The sequence below is a fragment of the Paroedura picta genome, chromosome 6 (genome assembly GCF_049243985.1).
Source record: "Paroedura picta isolate Pp20150507F chromosome 6, Ppicta_v3.0, whole genome shotgun sequence".
In the NCBI taxonomy this organism is placed as follows: Eukaryota; Metazoa; Chordata; class Lepidosauria; order Squamata; family Gekkonidae; genus Paroedura; species Paroedura picta.
The window spans coordinates 91079135-91100501 of record NC_135374.1 but is presented as its reverse complement, the minus strand read 5'-3'; the positions used below and the strand labels follow the sequence as shown (position 1 = coordinate 91100501).

The following is a 21367-nucleotide window of genomic DNA, read 5'->3' as shown; positions in this document are numbered from 1 at the left end:
AACTTCCTCTTAACTCCTCTTTGCTTACCTTTGCAATCGGAGACGATTCCTATCATTTCTGGTTTTGTACCTGACACTATTGCAATCCTCACTGTGCTCAGCTTTCTGCAACAATCTGAATGAACCATCATGCTGAGAGACACCCTGCGCTCTTGTTAACTATTAATTTTTTCCCCGGCACTCACCTTAGCTTCTGATCAGGTAACCCATGAAGTCCCAAGCTATCGGGACGATCCCTTCTCCTTCTGTACAGACCCGAATGAGATAATTCTTTCAGCTGCAATGCAGTCATCTTGTCCAACTCACGCTTTCCTTCCTCTTCCCCCCAAAAAAACAAAAAAGAAGATTCTATCGACCAGAGAGGTTGCCAAGATGCTCAGAAGGAACCTGTTGAGCAGGGAGCCTGCACACCTGCACGGATCAGAAGGGAAAGTCTCTCTGTACAGGCAGCCGCTGAGCTGCTTCCTGTTTCTCATAGGTACACACCCTCCAGAAGGGAACCGTTTCCTTTAGCAAAAAGCCTCACATCTAAGGGATGGCTCTATGATCAGCCACAGACATTTGGTTTGCACACAATCCAGAAGCAAATCAAAGCACTATGTGTGTGTGGAAGGGAACCAAGCAAACAAATCAACAACAAAACTTATCGCCTTCTGTTCTCTTCCTACCTCTTCCAATCAACTGAAATGGTCAACTCACTGTTCCCACCCCCAGATAATATTCTATTGCCACTCCAGAAGCCATCTTTCATGAAATGACACTGATCTGGCTTAGCCAAGTAACCTGTGGCTTTAATTTATATGCCAAAATAAGTGTTAGCTATAGGAAAATAAAACCTAAAACACGCTAAAGCTTTTAATTTTTGCAATAGCCTTCCAAAATGAAAGATAGCAAAGGGTCGGATTTTGTAGCGACTCGAATGCTAAAAGAAATGCTTAATGGGACACAAGTTTTTGTGGAACAGAACCCACTTTATTAGAAATGTTATTCACTTTCACTCATGCATTCCCTCCTAGGTAAAGGGGGGGGGGGATGGTGAAGAATGGAGCCAAAAGAGATTTCGTGTTTCATAGCCTTTCATTTATAATTCTTTTGCCAACTGTGGTTAAAGTTTCGTGCCTCTGCTGAGATTTAATTTAATCCACAGAAGCACAAACTACAATAGCAGTGTGAGTCTTTAAGATGCCCCAAGGTTCTCTTTTTGTTGTTCTTTGCTGCAACACACTAATATGGCTAGTCCTCTCAAATGCAGTTAAATGGGCAAAATCCCTTCAGCAGAAAAGCCAAATGGGGGGGGGGAATGATTTTCACGATTCTTTGCTAGGTTGTAATCATTAGAAGTTACATCATGCATCACTCATCATTCTACTGTGTTTTGGGACAAGGTCCATTGGAGACAGTGGAAAACAAGAAGGAATAAAAGGCTTCCTGTAAGAGAGGAAGCTGGCAACTGTTGAGTTGCAAGTGATAATGATGTATTTTAAACTTGCAATACAAGTTTAAATAGTGGTGCATAAACTTGACTTGTAGTTGGACCAAAATTGTCTCTGAGGTGATGAAGCGGACGATGTGGATACGAAGCAAGTGATGACATCTGCACATAATTGAACCCAACCATTCCGACTGCTAGTGAAAACAGATGGAAGAATCTCCATTCTCTCCCACTGCCACCCTCTGTCCGCAGCCCTGCAGAGATATCAGCCACTGAAGAGCTGCCCCCCATAGTCCAACTCATGATTTACCACATCAAACACTGCCGTGAGGTTGAGCAACATGAGCAATGTCTACCTGCCCCAATCCTGCTGTCGTCAAAGCGTGTCTATCTAGGCAACCAAAACGATCTCCATCCCATGGCTAGGACTGAAGCCAGACTGGAATGGGGCAAACAAAGTTTTCTTTAGGTATGCTAGAAGTTGGTCCATTGCTCCCCTTTCAACCTCCATCCCCAGAAATGCCAAATGAGAAATGGGGCAGTGGTTGGCTGGATCCTGGGAGTCCAATTTTGTTTTATTCAGTAAATGCTGAACCACTTTTAGCTCCTCTGGGAAGGTCTTTGTAGATTAGTTGTTGTGAGTTCCTGCATTGTGCAGGGGGTTGGACTAGATGACCCTAGAGGCCCCTTCCAACTCTATGTTTCTATTATTATCTCCCAGAGAGGGCCTCCTATCCTCTCATTGCTCCGTTCGAGCAGTCAAAAAGGACAGGGATCTAATGGGTAAATGGTCGAAATCACTGAATTTAGCTACTTATCCCGTTTGGCCAGCAAGAGTTGCCTGAAGCCATCAAACACTCTACCCAATGATGGCCGAAGGGCCTCCAGTTCCCTTACTATGCCAAGTGTGACAGGAAGGTCATGGCAGAGCATTGAGTCTTTATCAGCAAAGTATCACAGGGGCCTCACTGCTTAATTCCAATTTACTACTATTTGACTGTCCTTCCTTGAGGTTAGTGAGGGACCAAACTACCCTAAATAACTGTTCTGGGTGTCAGGTAACAGACATGATGAACGCTGCATAAAACTCACGTTTAGCAACCTTTACCACCATGTCATAGGCTCTCATAAGCAGCCTATAAAATCTTCTTGAAGCTTCATTGCGAATCTTCCTTCAGACCCGCTCAGACCCCAAACAGCAACCATTCTCCAGACTGTTGTCTACCAAGTTATATCCAGGCTAATAATCAGTGATGGACCCATCCTCCATCTAATCCATGGCCATCGCCATATCCCATGGCAGCAAATTCTATACAACTAATTGATAGTAAGTGTAAGAATTATATTCTCTTGTAGTGAAGTGTAAACCCCATCAGTTTTTCAAGGCAAGAAACTAACAGAATTGGCTTGCCTGCTTTTGTGTAGCAACTCTGGACTTCATACATAGTCTTCCATTCAAGTACCAATCAGGGCTGACCTTGCTAAGCTTCTATAATCTGATGAGATCATAGAGATGTACAAAGAGATGTACAAAGACGTCAAAGAAGTTACAAAGGTGCAGCAGGCTTCCTGTTTTGAGTGGAACCAGCAGAAATTTTCCTTGAAGACTTTGGAAATATCATGGAGACTTCTAAAATACGTTAGTTTCTTTAATGGCTAATCTTTCCAGTTAGACTTGGTCAGTTCACTTCTTCAAATATAGTCTGCATGCAAGATGCAGTACTTCTTGCACTGCAGGGACTCCACGCCAACTGTGTACTCAGTGGCAGGATATGGCCATATCCTGGTTCCATGTGCAGGTAAAATGAGAATTTGCAATTATTTTCTTCAGAGCTTTGTAACTGTACCCAAATTTGGCAAAGTTTGCCCAATCTCACTTTACTATAAAGCAAAGCAGGTTATAAATTGACACTCACCTAGAAAGTTTGTTTGGGGGGGGGGGAGAGAAAATAAATAGAAGAAAGACCCTGCCCGATATTTGCCTAAACATGCAGCATTGCATTTTCAATTGGAGAGCTTCAAGAAAATTCTTAATGTACAGCCAGGTAAGCTTAAAAATAACTGAGCAACAGCACCCTGAAGTCTTTCATTTGTTGTGTTTAACCACCAGTTAATGCTCCTACAAATAACTGTGAAGTCTAGTGATTAATGAGGTAGGATTTTTCGTTTGATTGGGATTTTTCTGTTTATCTGTAAAATCAGTACATATAACTGTGATAAGAATAGAATGAGTGAGATCATGAAAATAATGCATAGGATAATGTAGAGACATCATAAATGTCCTTAATATTTACATTACTAGGCAAAATCCTTTTTTTGGCCATTAATTCATCACTGACTTGTGTTGACCCCATGGGGTTTTCAAGGAAACAGACATTTGGGGGTGGTTGGAAATGAGAACATATTAAGCTAACTCCAAGGCTCACATTCTCAAGTCTAGCTTATCTGCATGAACAACTGCCAAATTATGAAAGCTTGTGGGTCAGGAGATGTTTACATGTCCCAATGTGATATAGCTTCAAGGTCAAAATCTTGTTGCAATACAGGAACACAAAAGAGATTCTAACAGATCCAGACGCAAACTATTTGAAAGACTACTAATCTAATAACAAACACCATGGCATGTGTTTTTCTCGCTAAGACTTATTCAGCCTTCGAGAAACCTCACGAGTGGCACAATGGTGCAGAATAAGGTTGGGAAGCATAGCTGTGTACATGGCCACCTGGGCCCCCTCCCCTTCTCAACCCCCATCACTGGCCATCTGGGTGAGTCAACATGACCATATATGGTCATAACACCTGATAAATGTTTTAAAAATATTTAACATATATATAAAAATTAACTTCCCCCCATTTGGGAAACCCTTTTAGAGCTGTCAAGAAACCACAGGGTTTCATGAAACCCTGGTTGAAAAAGCCTGCTTTAGAGTCACCATGCTACTCATTCATTCTTGATTGGTTTTGTCCAGCAACTGAATTTGTAAAAAAAAAAATTGCCATCCTTAATGAGAAGTAATGAAAGAGCCAAATGCTTTCAATCCCAGCATCATACAATATCGTCAACTGTATTAAGAGTATTATTTCTTAAATAGAGGGGAGGTTGTTATTACAAATCAGTCTATGACCTTCTGCCTTCCTCATTTCCTGGCAATATGTACCTCATACCCATTTTTCTGGATTTATTTATTTATTAGATTTTTATACTGCCCTCTCATACAGCTCAGGGCAGTATTAGCTCTTTCCTTGCACCAAGCACCCCGTCGTTCTCTCAGGTGATAGCCATGTCATTGTTCCAGTGGCTGTTTATCCTGAAAATACATTAGAAAAGAATATTTGCTGCCTCATGTCATTTCAAGATCAACCTCTTAGAGGTATCAACACATCACTTACTGAAGTGAGTATTTTTTGTTGATAATTATTGATTGTGAGAAGTAGAACTTGGTACCTGGTGGAAACAGCCTTCAAGTTGCAGCTGACGTATGGCAGGTTTTCAAGGGAAGAGACATTCAGAAGTGGTTGGCCGTTGTCTGCCTTTGTATGCCGTGACCCCAGACTTCCTTCCCATTCAAGTACTAACCAGGGTCAAACCTACTTATCTGCTGAGATCTAATGAGATAGGGCTAACTTGGTCATCTAAGTCAGACACGTAACATCTATGTTCCTTCTTTAACTGATTGGCTGTGGTCTAGCTATCTTGCTCAAGCATTTACTAAATAAACATTATAAATAGGTTACATTCTTTCTGTAGTTGGGCGGAAAACTTCAAAGCTTGCTCAATCTGTGAAAAATGATCAGAATCAGCCAACTCCTATTGCTATATACCAGTAATATTTAACCTTTCCCTATCCAGCTTTTAGGGTACGGTCTGCTAGTGTATGAAAGCCACTGATACAAAAAGCAAAGCTATGTGTCTAATTAGGTGCCAAATTGTATGGAGGCCCAGAGAATACCTCGATCTGCTTTTCACAGAATATATCACTGGAAAGGCTTGTGAATGGTGACCTAAATACTAACTGGGCCTCCCCCCTCTCCTCTCCATGTCCCCTCCCCATTTTCTTTTTTTCTCATTCTCCTTATGGGGGCATATATTGGTGGGCAGGAGTCGGGAGACCCGGGTTTTTGCATTGGATTTTATTAGGTTTTAATGTTTTATGTGTTTATTAAATTTTAATATTGTGTTTTATTGCTATTTTATAAACCCACTGAGGGGTGGTATAAAAGCCAAATAAATAGATAAGAAGAAACAGAACAGCATTTTGTTCCACCTTAAGATATTAAATGCTCCAAAGTAGGGGTTTAGTACCTTAGCCGTGCAATTCTCAACAGAGTTACACTTTTCAGTGTACTGAGAGGGTTGTGCCTCAGCTTAGGTTGTAAGAGCGGCAAAAATCAAGAGATGTTACTTTGCCCATATTAGAAGGCAAAATTACTACCCTTGCTCTGCCAGGCAGAGTCACACTTGACCTATTGCCATGGAAACAGTGATTCAGCAAACAGATTAAGTGAACACACCTTGTCTACTTTTCTGTTTGAAAAAGATATTGTTTGATATAGTGCCCAGGTCAGCAAATAATGTTGAGAAGAGGGAAGGACTGGCAGGGTAAAGATCAGTTCCCAAAATGGTCTTAACTGAGAGACTTACTGACCTAGCCACCAGTCTCTCCACACTACTCTTTAACATTTGGCTCATCAATGCAGATGCAAAGTCTGGTCTTCTAACTGCTTTAGATAATACAGCTCAACAAGAACATAAATCACAAGCATTTATTCAACATTTATTTAATACATTCCACAAAAACATGATCTGGTGGGATATGGTGGTAAGGAGTAGGGATAAAACGACATCCCTCACTGAAATCAAAATCAGTCCAGTTTCCAAAGATATCGATAGACTTCTGGGAAAACAGCAATGACTTGAACAAAAGAAGCTTCCTTAGAGCCACTGGACCATCAACTTCAATCTTGTCTACTCAGACTAGCAGCAGCTCTCCTGGGTCTCAGGGTGAGGTCTTTCATATCACTACTACCTGGTCTTGTCAACTGAAAATGTCAGGGATGGAACCTGGCTGGGACTTTTTGCATGCCAAGCAGATGCTCTACCAGTGAGCCAAAGTCCCCCTACATGGTCACAGGGAGACTACAAAATAGTTGATCATGGTTTCCAATATACACTCCAAGCTAGTCTAGTCTGAAAGATTCAACATATGGCTATTAAATTTTTATACTCAAGATGGTTAGAGAATATAGGCATATTTCCCTATTGCCAGGATCCTGTCCTGGTTGTCTTTCAAGATATATCTCATCTTCTGCTTAAGGCTTCCCTTCATGGACTTTAACTTCAGACCAACTGATGAATTAGAGACTAGGTAATCTGGCTGCAATGATGACTCAACCCTGTCATTTAGGACTGTCCAAAAATGTATAGTGATGGAAAACAGTCAACTCAGTCCTAATGACTCAGTTGCCAGTTTGTTACTGGAGTAGATAGTGGGTCTCCTGCACTCTTTAAGCAGAGAAAAGAAATGCAAAAAATACCCAGCTCCAAGGAACGATGAACACAGCAACTATACAGGAATCCATAATAACCCAACAAACATGGAATAGCATGGTGACAAATAGCCTGGGTCAGTTCAACATGGAAGTTCTACTATTGATGAAATGCACAGTTTTCAACTAGCCACTTTTCATTTGAGCTGGTCAAACACTAATAAATCATAATGCACTAGAGATCATGCATCATGCACCTCTCTTCTCTTCCCTGAAAAGTGCATGATGTAACTATTATACTCACGAGAACAGGTATGCAACCTCAGTGAGAGTGGAAGGGTCAGAAACTATGGTTTTAATATTCATTTTTTGAAAGGGTTACACTTGTTCCTCAGTGATTCTGCAAAGACCTTTAAATCAATTTTAAACCACCCTATATAACCTCCTTTTCAGTTATTAACTACAAATTACTCAATAATATTTACAACAGCACCCGTGTCTTTGTTAAAAAGTGAAATATTTTGAAGAGGGGAATTTAAATCATGGAGGGGGAGACTAGGGCAAAGGAATATGGAACTGCATGTGGTATAGTGGTTAAGAGCACCTGGAGAACCGGGTTTGATTCCCCACTCCTACACGTGTAGCCAGATGGAGAACACTGTATCAGACACAGTTCTCTCTGAGCTCTTTCAGCCCCATATACCCCAGAGCGTGTCTGTTGTGGGGAGAGGAAGGGAAAGCAATTGTAAACTGCTTTTAAACTCTGGGTAGGGAAAGTGGGGTATAAACAAACAACTCTTCTTTGTCCTACTCCAATCTGTCCCTCCCATCATAGCTCTCCCCCTCTCCCCAAAGGTTGAAAATGCATGTCTGAAAATATTAATAAAACTAATACTGAAAAACTACTTTCCCTTGTAGAAGGTAACATTATTTCTAGTTCCTTTATACATATAAACTGGTTTGACATGAAATTGAATAAAATAATATTCCCTCTCTTTTTTTGCATTTCTTTATAATAAATAATAATATTGTATAATTGCCTACAGGCAATACAGATGAACAGACAGATATATTTTTGTCTTTGCTTCCGATAAAAGCTTGTAATGTTACATGCAAGACTCCAGCTTTGCAACGTCTCCCTCTGCTGACAGAATGCCACATGAACTAATTGGGCATGCCAAAGTTTAATCAGATTTCACTGGGCACACTATATCTTTTGATGATAATATAAGAGAAAAGTTATATTTCCAGAGACATGGAAGTCATGGGGGAGGGTGGATTCCTGTCTCCTCCCAAGGAAGAAGAACAAGAAATGCTGAAGAAAACATTAAATGAAAGCTTTAACAACATAAGTCGCATCATTTATTATTTTGGTGGTATGGAGGAAAGGCTGTCAAGTCACAGCTAACTTATGACAACCCTGTAGGACTTTTGAGGACATTGATAAACAGATGGTTTGCCATCGCCTGCCTTGGCACAGAATCCCTGGACTCACTGCCATCCAAGTATGAACCAGCAGGGACCCTGCTTAGCTTCCAAGATCTGATGTGATTGGGCTAGCCTGGACAATCCAGCTCAGGGCATTCATTAGCACAGAATTAAGAAACTTAAAAATATAATTTTCTTAGTTTAATACAAGCAAAATGGCTAACCTACCCAAAGCTAAAAAATTGGCTAACCTACCCAATACTAAAAAGCTGCATCCAAGCCTACCTTAGCATATATATTTGAGTGTTACATAATTCATTACATCACAAATGAAATGAAGAGGGGATTTTAAGGAATGCAGATGTAAGAGATGAATGAGATTAGCATATGTAGTGAGAGAAGAAACCAATATCCCTGTTGAGTCCTGGAGATTCCATTGTTTTGAGTGTTGTAATAACTTGTATCGGAGCAATTTTCCTAAAGTAATTTATAATCTAACTCTCCGGTATTAGGACAGGTCTTTTTAAAATACTTCTGTTCACAACTGGGAAAGCATCTGCCATTAATCACTAACCTTAACATTTTAATTCTGCTTGTGTTTTTGTGAATGGTGACTGAACCCAATGGACAGATGAATTCAGTTTGTTATTCTAGCAAAGCATTTTTTGTCCTTCATTATGCTACATATTTGTTGGATATCTATATGATGCTGTTTACTAATTTACTGCTAATTTACTCTCTCCTTATACCTGTATTCTGATAATTCCTATTTCATTGTCTGAGGAAGTGTGCGTGAACACGAAAGCTCATACCTTGAATGAAATTTTGTTGGTCTTAAAAGGTGACAGTGAATTATGTTTATACCAAGAGAATGTTGCCTCTCTGTGAGAATACTGCAGTCGCCACCCCCACCCCCCTTCAGACTGGTACTTGCCTTTCTCTGTGGACCTTTAACACTTAAATATATTGGGTAGGTGAGCTATTTTGCTTGTATAAAACTATGAAACCTTGGGGAAAACTTTGTTGGTCTTAAAAGTGTCATTGGATTCCAGTTTTGTTCTGCTTCTTCAGACCAACATAGCCACCCACCTGAATCTAGGTATAAACATGTCCTGGAATTTCTGTTGTATACTTGCCAACTTCCACATGGAGCCTGGAGTTCTTCCAGAATGATAACTATCTCCAGTCTACATAAATCAATTCTCCTGGAGAAATGGCAGTTCCAGGAGGCAAACTCCTTATAAACCATATATACTAGGTGAAATTTCCTCCAAAATTACTTCCTCCATAAGCACTGCTCCCAAACCAGCTAAGTGGCTGCAAGAAATTTGCATTATAATTGCCCTACCTAGGCAAGCAGAGGCGAAACCACTTTGCATTACTTCGGCCCCACTGTAGGAGAATTACCCTGATATTGTACATTGTTTTTAAAATACATGTATAATATCGAGGAAATATTTCATAGGTTTCCTTCTTCCTGCTCCCCAAAATGTCAATTTTTAATTGGAAAAACTGGGGGGGGGGGGAGTAACCTAAGACAACCCATGGTATTTTTTCTCCAAATTCATTTTCCAGCTTTTCCCTGAGCCTTCCCATGTCTATTCAACACACAGGTGCATTTACTTCTCTCTTCATTCTCATTGCTTAGATTTCTGGATATGTAGGGGTGGACACAGAAGGGAAATGCTAGGATATTTATTTGTAATTACTCAGTCTATGACAAGAATTTTAAAAGTTCCTATCATTTGTCAAGAAAGATGGGAGGCAACGGAAATTTAAGCCAAACTGCAAGAAAAACAATCAAAATAAAAAACTCTTCTGCAATGAATGGCCCAGACAAAAAAAGGCTATTTTATTGGGACTTCTTTAAAAAGTATTAAAAGGGTTCAAATGGTATCATACAGGAAAAAGGTGAAATAAAGCTGTTTTCAGAAGCACAGAAATGGACAGTCTATTTCATCCATACCTTTTAGATAAACCAGGAAAGGATTGTTTACCAGGGTCGACATCACTTTCAACATATTTGTGAAAACTGATCTTAGGAGTAAGACCCTTTCCTAGAGTTGCTATGTCCTTGATGTTATATGAAAATTACAGAATAGTTTGGTTTGAAACCTATTATCAGGATTCTCATTAAAAGCACTCAGCTCATATTCATTCCTGGACATGCAACCCTTAAAAAAAAAAACAAAAGTCCAAACAAACAAATAAATAATATCGATCCCTCTGCAATATCTGCCTTTCAAAAACATTCAGCCACTCACCACAGATTAACAGTGCAATCACAAAACAGAGGTTTCCCTTTTTAAGTCTAGTGAAATTTACAGGCATGGAAGGGTATAATTTTCCTTAGGACACCACTGCTAATTTCCCTTAGTAATCAGGTTGTTCTGGGAAGAAGCTGTTTCAAAATATTTTAGTCACTAATTCTGTAAGACATGGCAAGAATGGCTGCAAAAAAAATAGAATTTTTAGGGCCTTTCCACTATTGACAGTTACCAATAGCAGGACTGAGGCTTCTGTTACTGCAGAGTTAAGCCGGGGGGGGGGGGGGATCATTCCCTATGCTCTTTGGAAAGCATGATCTGTACATCATTCTGGTGTCTCTTTTCTATTTTGAAACTTCTACAAGGATTCTGAGGGACAAATTATTGTGTGAGAACAACATCAATATAAAAATGTGACACTGTCAATTCACAAAGGTTTTATCTGCAACAAACCCACCCAAATGATATTATTCAGCTAAACTCTCTTTAGAAGAGTAAGCCTCTTCCATAAAAGGTTATGTTTATTAGATATTCTTTGGAAATAAACAAAACTATACATTGAACAGTTCTCTACCTACAGAGACAGTTCTCTACCTACAGAGACAGAGAATTCAGCCCTGGCAAATACAGAATCCTGGGGCATCCCTGAAAGAACAAAATATGAAAGAGGGAATACTCACAATATACTTGTGGATCTGCAAGCAGAAGAGCTGATGAACAAACCAACCAAAAAAGCTGTATGTTAAACATTCCCTGTTTACACAGCTTTTCCTTTGGCCATGACTGGCAGCAATGATAAATGCCAGGATGACTTAGCAAACCACTTCCCATTATTTGTCTAGTAAAGTAGAACAAAAACACAGAACTGATACTGAACAGTGTGTAAGTGGCCTCACTTCATATCAGGCTGGTATTTCACACCCTACTGTACAGCCTGTTATTTTATTTAAAAGCCCCTTTCTTGCCTAAGACCTCTGCTGTCATCCTCAAATAGAATTCAAATGCAATATCAAACTCATTTACAACAACCAGCCTGAGCTTCTTGAAGGAACAGGAGGCTATGAATTGCCAATGACCAGCACCACAGAAGTCTTAAGCATGGGAGAGACCAGGAGCGGCGGCTTCTAATCTGGTGAGCCAGGTTTGATTCCCTGCTCCTCCACAGGCAGCCAGCTGACTGACCTTGGGCTCGTCACAGTCTGTTCTCACAGAGCAGTAATGTCAGGGCTCTCTCAGCCTCACCTAGCTCACATGGTGTCTCTTATGGGGAGAGGAAGGGAATTGTAAGCCGCTTTGAGACTCCTTTGGGAAGTGAAAAGTGGAGTGTAAAAACCAACTCTTCTTCTATAACTAGAAAGCTAGAGACTAACCATGTAAGAATACCTTAAGACAGGGGTAGTCAAACTGCGGCCCTCCAGATGTCCGACTACAATTCCCAGGAGCCCCCTGCCAGCTGGCAGGGGGCTCCTGGGAATTGTAGTTCATGGACATCTGGAGGGTCGCAGTTTGACTACCCCTGCCTTAAGATGTCCAAGAGTCACAATGTGATGGAAAGTAACACCCAGCTTATGATGACTCCGTAGGGTTTTCAAGGCAAGAGACATTCAAAGATGGTTTGTCATTGAAATGCCTGTGCATAGCAACCCTGGGCTTCCCTGGTGGCCTCCCATCCAAATACTAATCAAAGCTGATCCTGCTTGGCTTCCAAGGTTAGGGCAAGAATCACAATACTCCTGCTTTTTTCTTAACATGTACCTGAACTCAGGACTTCCTGTCATTTCCTCACCAGTAATCTTTCCATTTGTCCCCTGTTCCCTCCATCCCCACCTTCATAGATGCCCCAGCACAAGTCTCAGAGGGTTCTGGAGTTAAAATGCTTGGAGCCATGACTGATTCAATAAGCTGTACAAAATAGGAAGACAAAGCTCTTTGGCATTTTCCAGTAGTAATCTTTAAAACCTTTTAGAGGCATATGCACAATTAGTATGCAAAAATGTTTCAGGCTTTCCTCCAGTCTGTTTTAGAACTGCTGTACAAACAAAATGCGTACAATGTGTAAAATGTACACAGCATTCTTGCCAGCAGTTGTTCAAAGGTTGTTGTATTACTACACAAAATAAAAAGGATCCCAGGCTGCACTGGGATAAAGTCGTAATGGTTATTCTCACTTTTCAAGTATAAAACCCAGCATTTCTCAAACATTTTTACCATTGAGAAACCCCTGAAACATTCTCCAGTCTTTGAGAAACCCAATAAATGGCACAATCATGCAGAATATAGTAGGGAAGAATAGCTGTGTACATGCCTACTCAGGGTACCTCCCCTTCCCACCCCCTCCAGACCCATCACTGGCCATTTGGGGAGGGGGGGGGGGTAAGTCAACATGACTATATATGGTTATATCATCTGATAAATGTTTAACATTTTTTTTAAAAATTAAAAATTAACTCTCACCAATTCAGGAAACCCTTCCATGGACATAAAGAAACCCCAGGGTTTCATTAAACCCTGGCTAATCTATCTCTAGCATTGAAAGAAGATCAGAATATGGGATAGTTTTTATATTAGCAGACCTGGAGATTAATTTTAAATAATATATTAGATACAGGGACCTTCTAACACAAAGACACGTGTTCCAGACAATGCTGGGATTTACAGTTTCGAAGGCAGAGCAACTATTTATTCTTTGTTCCAATTAATTGTGCATAAACTAACTTAGTTAATCAGCAAAGAGCTTCCTGAGTCACCATCTTAAGATTGTTACATACTGCAGATGGCTTGGCACGTCTTTTTTTTTTCTTCTCTTTTTAAATTTAAAATCTAGCCAGAATAATTCTGTGGAACAAGAAAACTAGCTCACTATTTTAAGACTAGACCGATCCTTGTAATGATGCTACATTACTCCTACTGCCTGCATATTTTCCTATGGATCTACATGACAGCTTCTGTTTATTCGCTTGTTAACTCATGTTGTAACTCAAGTTCCTTTCAGATGCATTGGGCAGCAAAAAATAATAATTTCAAGCAGATATACATCCTATTATTCATACCTACAAATGATGCCATACATCTTGAATTCCTCTTTGAGTTAAGGAATTAGTTAAGTTTCCTCTTGAGTTAAGTTCCTCTTTAAGGTTCTGCGTAGATTTTGCATCTGCCTCATTTCCCTATATCAAGTAAGAAATTGCTTTTAATTCTTTTTAATGTATAACTCTGAAAGATAAAGTTTTCAGGAAAGAGTTGAGAATGGGGATCAATTAATTTGGGTGAAACAAAAGTCTTTCAACGTAAAGATTTAAGTAACTGTATTCCTTAAACTTAAAGGAACTCTTATTCACCTGAAGCATAAGAACTAAAGTCTGTACATGTACTGATTTTAACTCACAGTTATCTATATTGAATTACCTCAGAAATTTTCAACCCTGACCTTTCCCTTCTATGTTAAATAAAATATTTTGTTATTTTTGAATTTCAAATTGCCTCAAGTACCATTTAGGAAGTTTAAATTAAAGGTGCTCCCCATAATTCCATCAGGTTCCTGGGCTCAGCCAATATCCAAAACACTGCATTGTGGCAGGGTGGGACAGCAAGAGTTCTTCAGCACAGAAGAAAACGTATTACTAGGGCAGCTCAGTCAGTAAAGAGAAAAAGAAATGGAGGAAAAAACTTGCCCCTAGTGGAGGGAAGTGAACAGGAGGGCATCACAGACCTAAAAGGGCTCATGCCCATAATTTTTAGTTCTGTAATCATGCAGTAGATTAACAGTGTAATCTAAACAGAGTTACAAGAGAACTACAAGAAGCAAACTCCTTTAGATTGAGAAACATCAACATTTCACAAGCCTGTCCCATTCTAGTATCTTCCACAGAAGCAGACAGGAAAGACAAAGTGATGATTCATTATGACATTAAAATATACTATGGCTTCAAGGAAATCAGGAGATAAAGTGTACACAATGTGACAAATAGAACATTTTCAAAGCCTACCCTCTCTGATGCAAACTCTGCAAAGTATCAGACTGCACTTTTCATACTTCAGAGTCACGATTTCTGAAGTCACTAGAATTATTTACAAGTAAGAAGTTCAAGGATTAGACCACAGATAGTAAAAAACACCCTCAGTTTTCTGAGACCAATTCTGTAGAGCTATCCAGGAATGGGGAGACATTTAGTGTTGCTATATAATGCAGAGTCCAGATGCCTCTGCTTCATAACACTCTTTGCAATGAAAAATATTGCACGGAGGCCATATTGGTAGCACTGCTGCTTTGTTGGCCTCCCTAATGCAGTGGTCAAAGTAATCTTCTGACTAGGAGAGAGTGAGCAAATGTTTTGCAGTTTCTTCAGCCAGAAACCTTATGCAAAGGGACTCATTACATATATGTGCTTGTTTTAAGTTGTGGCGCAGAGTGGTAAGGCAGCCGACATGCAGTCTGAAGCTCTGTCCATGAGGCTGGGAGTTCGATCCCAGCAGCCGGCTCAAGGTTGACTCAGCCTTCCATCCTTCCAAGGTCGGTAAAATGAGTACCCAGCTTGCTGGGGGGTAAACGGTAATGACTGGGGAAGGCACTGGCAAACCACCCCGTATTGAGTCTTCCAAGAAAACGCTAGAGGGCGTCACCCCAAGGGTCAGACATGACCCGGTGCTTGCACAGGGGATACCTTTACCTTTTTACCTAAAAATGATCTTTAAAAAGGAGCTCTGGAGATGCTTGAAAGTGAAACAGAAACGGGATGTTCAAAATTCCCCAGTCTCTCTAATGGTGCTTCTCCATCAATCAATGAGTATTGAAATGTTTGAACTATGTGTGTGAGGGTGGAGCACAGGGATCTAGCTGTAGTTTGGAAACAAAAGTTGCAATTAAAATGCCTTTATCAACTTTTACAACCCAAATATATGGTCCTGGGTGGCCTGTGTTGCATTAGATTTGTGTACATCATTTACATGCACATTTTAATATTTAAAACCAAGTTAAGATGTTTTCCGCCATCGGTTTTCGACTCAGATTTCTAAATTCCCAAGGTGGGGTTGCAACCTGAAGACTGGGACTCTCAAAAACTCACTGTTTAAAAAAGTTGGGAGGTTGGCACATTATAAGTTCCTTTTGCTCATTTTAACAAAATGTTTTAAACTAAGGAACCAGCTGTGGGACTAATGAAGTTTAAGAGACAGTTTCTCTGCTCCAGTTCTTTCTACACTAGTTAGCCTTTTAAAAGAAATTTTGCAGAAATTTTTACATTTTACTCATTCAGGAATTGTTATAAATTACTGGAACTGTTTGCAGTTTATGTTTAATCAGGACATTCAGAAATGGTTATACTTTACTGGGAAATTTGGACAAGAGATTCCTATACCAAACTAATGAGATCCTTTTGCAACTGCCAGCAGTTCTTTTCCCCAGCAGATGGAACCAGAGTCCTACCATGCTTACTATCTTCATAAACAAGAATGAAATCCTATAATGCCAAACTGACACAAAACGTTATGCCCATTTTAGAACTCACAAGCCCTCTTCTTCAATCTGAATGTCACAAAACTGAAGGTCACAGTGTCACATGATCTTGAATGCATCACCAGAGGGATGCAAGCAATTAGTTTAGCTTTACTTTAGGTATCACCACACAGCACACTCTTTGAGAAACCACATTCAGTTCGTGACATCCATTATTTGTTATTCCACAGAAATACAGAAACCACTCAAAGTGCATACAAACTCATCCCAAATGCCAAACAAGAATTGTAAGCAGAAAGCAACAGGAAGCATCTAAGAGTGTCGGAAACTTTAGAAAATGAAACGGTGCTGGAAGGCCTTTCACAGAATCAAAGAAACATATTTAGCAGCTAGAAGAGTCTGAATCACCTTGTCCGAGAGTTGCATATGCTCTCATGACCTGTGTTCAGGAACCAGGCAGTTAAGACTACCGGGGATCCTGATGAGAAATCGGCCCCTGCTGCAGGAGAACCACTGTGACTGGAGGAGTCCAAGGTTCCCCCTTAGACCAGACTCACCAGATCCAGAAACCATGGCCATCTGGGCCAAAAAAGGAGGAGCAACACAAACTACTTGTGCTCCCAGCTCCTTCACCTTATGAAGGAACTGAGGAAGAACTAGTAGTGAAGGGAATGTGTAGAATAAGTCCTCCAGCCTAGTTTGCTGGAAGGCATCCAACCCCTCTACCTGAGGACAGAAGTATTTGAGGGGGGGGGGATTCAGAACCTTTGCATTACTCTTGGAAGCAAACAGGTCAAGAACTGGCATGTCTATGATGAATTGTGTCAAACGCTGCTATTAGATCTAATAGTAAAAGCGGTGCTGACCAGTGTAGATCCAACTTTCTCCAGAGATTGTCTGTGAGGGTGACCAGAGCCATCTCCACCCCATAGCCAGAACAGAAGCTGGACTGAAATGGTTCAGTGCTTTGAATGCTTAAGTGTTTAGATTTTTAAAAATAACAAAGTACATTCATTGTTTTTAAAAAAACTACAAAATGTGGGAGGCTGATACAGCTCCCACATTAATTTCCCAGTTCAAGATTTCACAATAGGGATTTTTCTGTTGTGGAATCCAAAATCAGACGGCCCCTTTTTGTCATCAGGAGTGGTGGCGGGGTTTTGAACAAGGGCCAAGCCAATGAAACAAGAGTTCTATTTCTCGAGTGCCTTGAATCTGTGCCATTTCTCTTTCTAAAAGCGAGCCTCCCACAAAACAACCCTTTGTATGGTCCAACTTTCTTCTCCTAAAGAACTGTGTTGAAAAAGAGTAAAAAAAGATTTTTTCCTCCTGTGAAATTGGAAAGAACAGTGAGTGAATTGTCAGAAACCTAGAGAATACCAATCCAAATATGGCAACACAGATATGAGCAGGAGAACAACCTGGTCCTTGGAGTACAAAGACAAGGGAGAGGACATGCCTCAGTTCTTGTCATGCAGAAGCTCCCAGGTATAATCGCTGGCATTTCCCATTCAATGGATCAAGCAACAGGTGATGTGAAATATTTCTGCCTAAGACCCTGGAAAGTCACTGTAAGTCTGAGTAGAAATTACTGGGTTTGATGGTCTGATTCAGTATAAGGCAGTGTCATGTGTTCATTTTCATAAGAGCAGTGTTGAAGACAGCATTGTCCATCAGCACACAGTGCATGATTCTGCCAATACAAGACATTTTGCCACTGATGGTAATAACATTCCATCACTTATAACCAGCAGCACACTCTGCTCTCAACTAAGAGTGGTAGAAAACAACCCAATATTTTAATTTTAAACATCTGCTGTTTAATGTACACAAGATTTAAACAGACAAATTAATATCAAAGCTCCTTGCTTATCTTATTGGCATATCACCTGCATTTATCTGGAGATACCTATTGAAAGGTGCTGAGGACTGCAGTGAAAAAAATTACGGTGCCAAAATAGTTGGTCCTCCTTACTGGTATGAGAAAATCCACCTAGATCCACTATTGATTTATTTCCAGTATTTAGAATTGGTAGCATTAACAACAATGCTGTCTATTTACAGATACTATGACTTTTTCCACATGGGAGGCTCCGTGCCAGGCTGCCACCTGGTGTTTGAGCCGGGGCATGTTGCCCCCCCCTCTTCCTGCTATCGCTGCATCTCATCCACCCCAGATTGGTGCTCCTGCATGGCAGCTGGGGCAGTGAGGTTCTGCCGTGCTGTGGGGCTGCATGGGCCTAAAAAAAACCCCAATATTGTGTTCTAAAAAAAAAAAAACCCAGATGGCCCTACTACACTGTGCAGCACAGCAGAGTCACCTGGGGCATTTTTTTGTCCCTTCTGGGATGGCCCGACTGTTTCCTTCCTTCTGGATGGCAACAAAAGGAACGCAGATCTGTGTTCCCTTGCCACGGGGTCACTGAGGGCCTGAGTTGGGCTAGGCCCAAGACCGCCCTGGAAGTGGGGATTAGCCCCGCAACCAGCCGAGCCTTGAGTCAGGCCAAATTCCAGGTGTGGAAAAGATCTTGTTAATGTCTGATTTATTATGACATTAGAATCAGACTTTATATATAGAAACAAAACGCATTAATAATTTAAAAATCATAATCACTACAAAATAACTTGACATATGTAATGGAGGCACTGTGATAAGCATGTTGGCTTAATCAAATCTCTAATATAGAGATTTGATTAAGCCAATGTGCTTATCATGTAGCCAGAAAAAATGGAGTTAATCTTAATTAATTGACTTCCATGTTGAACAAAATACTTCAAACCTTAAGCATCATTAACATTAAACAATTTTTATAAAACTATATTCAAGGGTTACAGTGATAAAATCATTGTGATCACCCATCAACTAGGTGGCACTAGAATCACTTTTAATTTAACTATCAGTTTCTGTGGTTATTTAACCTCATTAATTTAGTGGGGATTCTGTTTGGTTTCTCTTTCTTTTCTCCTAGACTGCAATTTCTCAAATTATTAAAAAAGAAGAGGTGTCCCAAAATTAACCCTGAAATGTTTATTTAAAAAAAATACATTAAATCATACAACTCCAAAAAACATAAGCAGATGGAACCAGCTTAGAAAAGACATCCCCTTTTCTTCTTCAGATATGCACTGAGCAATACATGCACAGGAGGCAAGGCAAAACAATGTGTTCCCTGAAAAAATCCAGGTTTAGACCTGAAAATGCTGTATTTTAGGTCCAGTTTGAAAAGGACTAGAAGAAGTGGTGCTACCAGACGAAGGCCAAGACGTCAGTAGCCCAGATCAATTAAGTAGGCAGCTGGAAGCCCCCATAACAAACCATCCTACCAGGACCATTCACATGGCCCCCTTGTCTGAAACATCATAGGACATATCAGGTTCTAAGGAGATTAGATTGCCCTTAACCAGGCCCAGTGCTTCTCAGCCCTGGCCCAGGCCTGGTGGAATACATTTCCAAATGAGATCAGAGCCCTGAGAAACTGCAAAATGGAGCTGTTCCACCCCAAACAACATCTGAATTAGGCTGGCCTCCCCGCCAAAGCCCCTAAGGAACGACAAGGACCAATTCAAACATCAATGCCTGAACCAAGGCCTTTACAAGCTCGATTTAGCTCTGGCAGTTGTCCTACAGAGAAATCTAATTCTGCTGTCTAAACATCAGGAAGAAGTTCCTGACAGAGTGGTTTCTCAGTGGAACAGGCTTCCTCGGGAGGAGGTAGGTTCTCCTTTGGAAATTTTTAAACAGAGGCTGGGTAGCCTTCTCACAGAGAGTCTGATTCTGTGAAGGTTCAAGGGGGTGGCAGGTTACAGTGGATGAGCAATAGGGTTGTGAGTGTCCTGCATAGTACAGGGGGTTGGACTAGATGACCCATGAGGTCCCTTCCAACTCTATTATTCTATGATCCTATGATTTGGGCTTCAAGGAGGCAGGACATGGCAACAGGAGAGATGCCCTATCCTGATGCTGCTTGCACAGTATATGTGTTCATTTCCCAAAAACAAGGTTTGCAAATGCTATATAGGTCTAATCAATTAAAACGAAGCCGATTACTATTTCTTTCCTCAGGTGTCAGCCCAGGTAATAAGAGGCAATATTACACTGCAAGGGGTTTAGTTAAAAGAGGGATGGGCATGAACTGGAAATTTTTGGTTCAGAGTTTGGACTGAATACAGGAAAAAGCCCTGAAACAAACAGGCTAGTTTGGGCCAGTCTTTTCACTTTGCCCTGCTTAAAAGATGGGGGAAGTGAAACAGCCTGCTAAAATGGCCGCCAGACCTGGTTCCAGCTGCTTATGTTTTTGGAATTGTATATATTCAGGTAATTTTTAAAATCATTTTTAAATCATTTGTGAGATTCCAGTCTAGGACCAAATTAAAAGAAACTAGAGGATTTTGATAAGGATGAAACAGAATCCCCATTAAATGAATGGGGTTAAATAATCACAGAAACTGAGAATTAAATTAAAAGTCATTAAAACCTTCCATTTCACTCCCCTCCCCCTTGAAGTGGGGAGAAGCAAAACGGATTGGTGAAATGTTCAAACCAGGAGATAATGAAATGGGAAACTGAAACCGATGCCAAGCTGTTAGATTTAAATGGCTGCAGCCATTTCACCTACAGGTTTCATTTTCCACTGCTTCAAAGTGGGGAGAGTGAAACAGACTAGCCCAAACCAGCCTGTTCATTTGGGGGCTTTTGCTTCCATTTATTTATTTGGTTCAGGAACACTCTAAAGCCTGAAGTGAACTGGCAGCTATTTCAGTAGTTCATTTCACTTCTCCCCACTTGGAAAAGGAGGGGCAAAATGGATGGTTTAAATGGCTCGGAGCTATTTAAACCTAAAAGCTGACAGGTTAACTGCTCTGCTCAGCTGCTATGTTAAACTGGCCCAAACCACAAACCAAACTGGACAAAAGTCAGTTCAGAAGGCTTAAACTGGACCAAATTTGTGACAACTTTTGCCTTGTGAACTGGTTCATGCCCAAGTTAAGTGTAAAATGGAAGAAAAAGAGGAATGAATTCAAAGACTTTTACCTAATTTAGAGTGTATGCGATAGAACTGCATGGTTTGACTCACTTAACCTTGGAAACTCCTGGCTGTTATACCACTCCTACTCAATCATCTCTCACTTTACTATGTCAAAAGAAGATGAATTAATTTCCTAATATGAGTAAATGTTCTCTTAGTCATGCTGTTGCTTTGGGCTACAACATATTTCATCCCTAAGCATATCCAGCCTGCCTAATATTCATAACAAATGAACTTCAACATTAGCATTTTTCCCTTTATGGAAGGCTGTTTA

The 21367-nt window shown here is 40.5% G+C and overlaps 1 protein-coding gene across 7 annotated transcripts in view; it reads right to left on the bottom strand.

The window, feature by feature from the left end:
• LIMS1 (LIM zinc finger domain containing 1) overlaps nucleotides 1–21367 on the bottom strand; it is a 73717-nt gene that overhangs the window by 37073 nt on the left and 15277 nt on the right. Inside the window, exon 1 of one of the 7 annotated variants that reach the window (XM_077343626.1) lies at nucleotides 11295–11417. The exons of 1 other annotated variant lie outside the window; for it this stretch is intronic. Coding sequence is in view for 2 of the 6 variants with exons in the window: in XM_077343620.1 (XP_077199735.1) it covers nucleotides 186–292 (107 nt within the window). In the remaining 4 variants the exon portion in view is untranslated. Of the gene's footprint in view, nucleotides 1–28; nucleotides 137–185; nucleotides 437–11294; nucleotides 11418–21367 lie in introns of those variants that run through there. 5 more of the 7 variants (XM_077343620.1, XM_077343621.1, XM_077343624.1 and 2 more) reach the window with 5 other exon arrangements.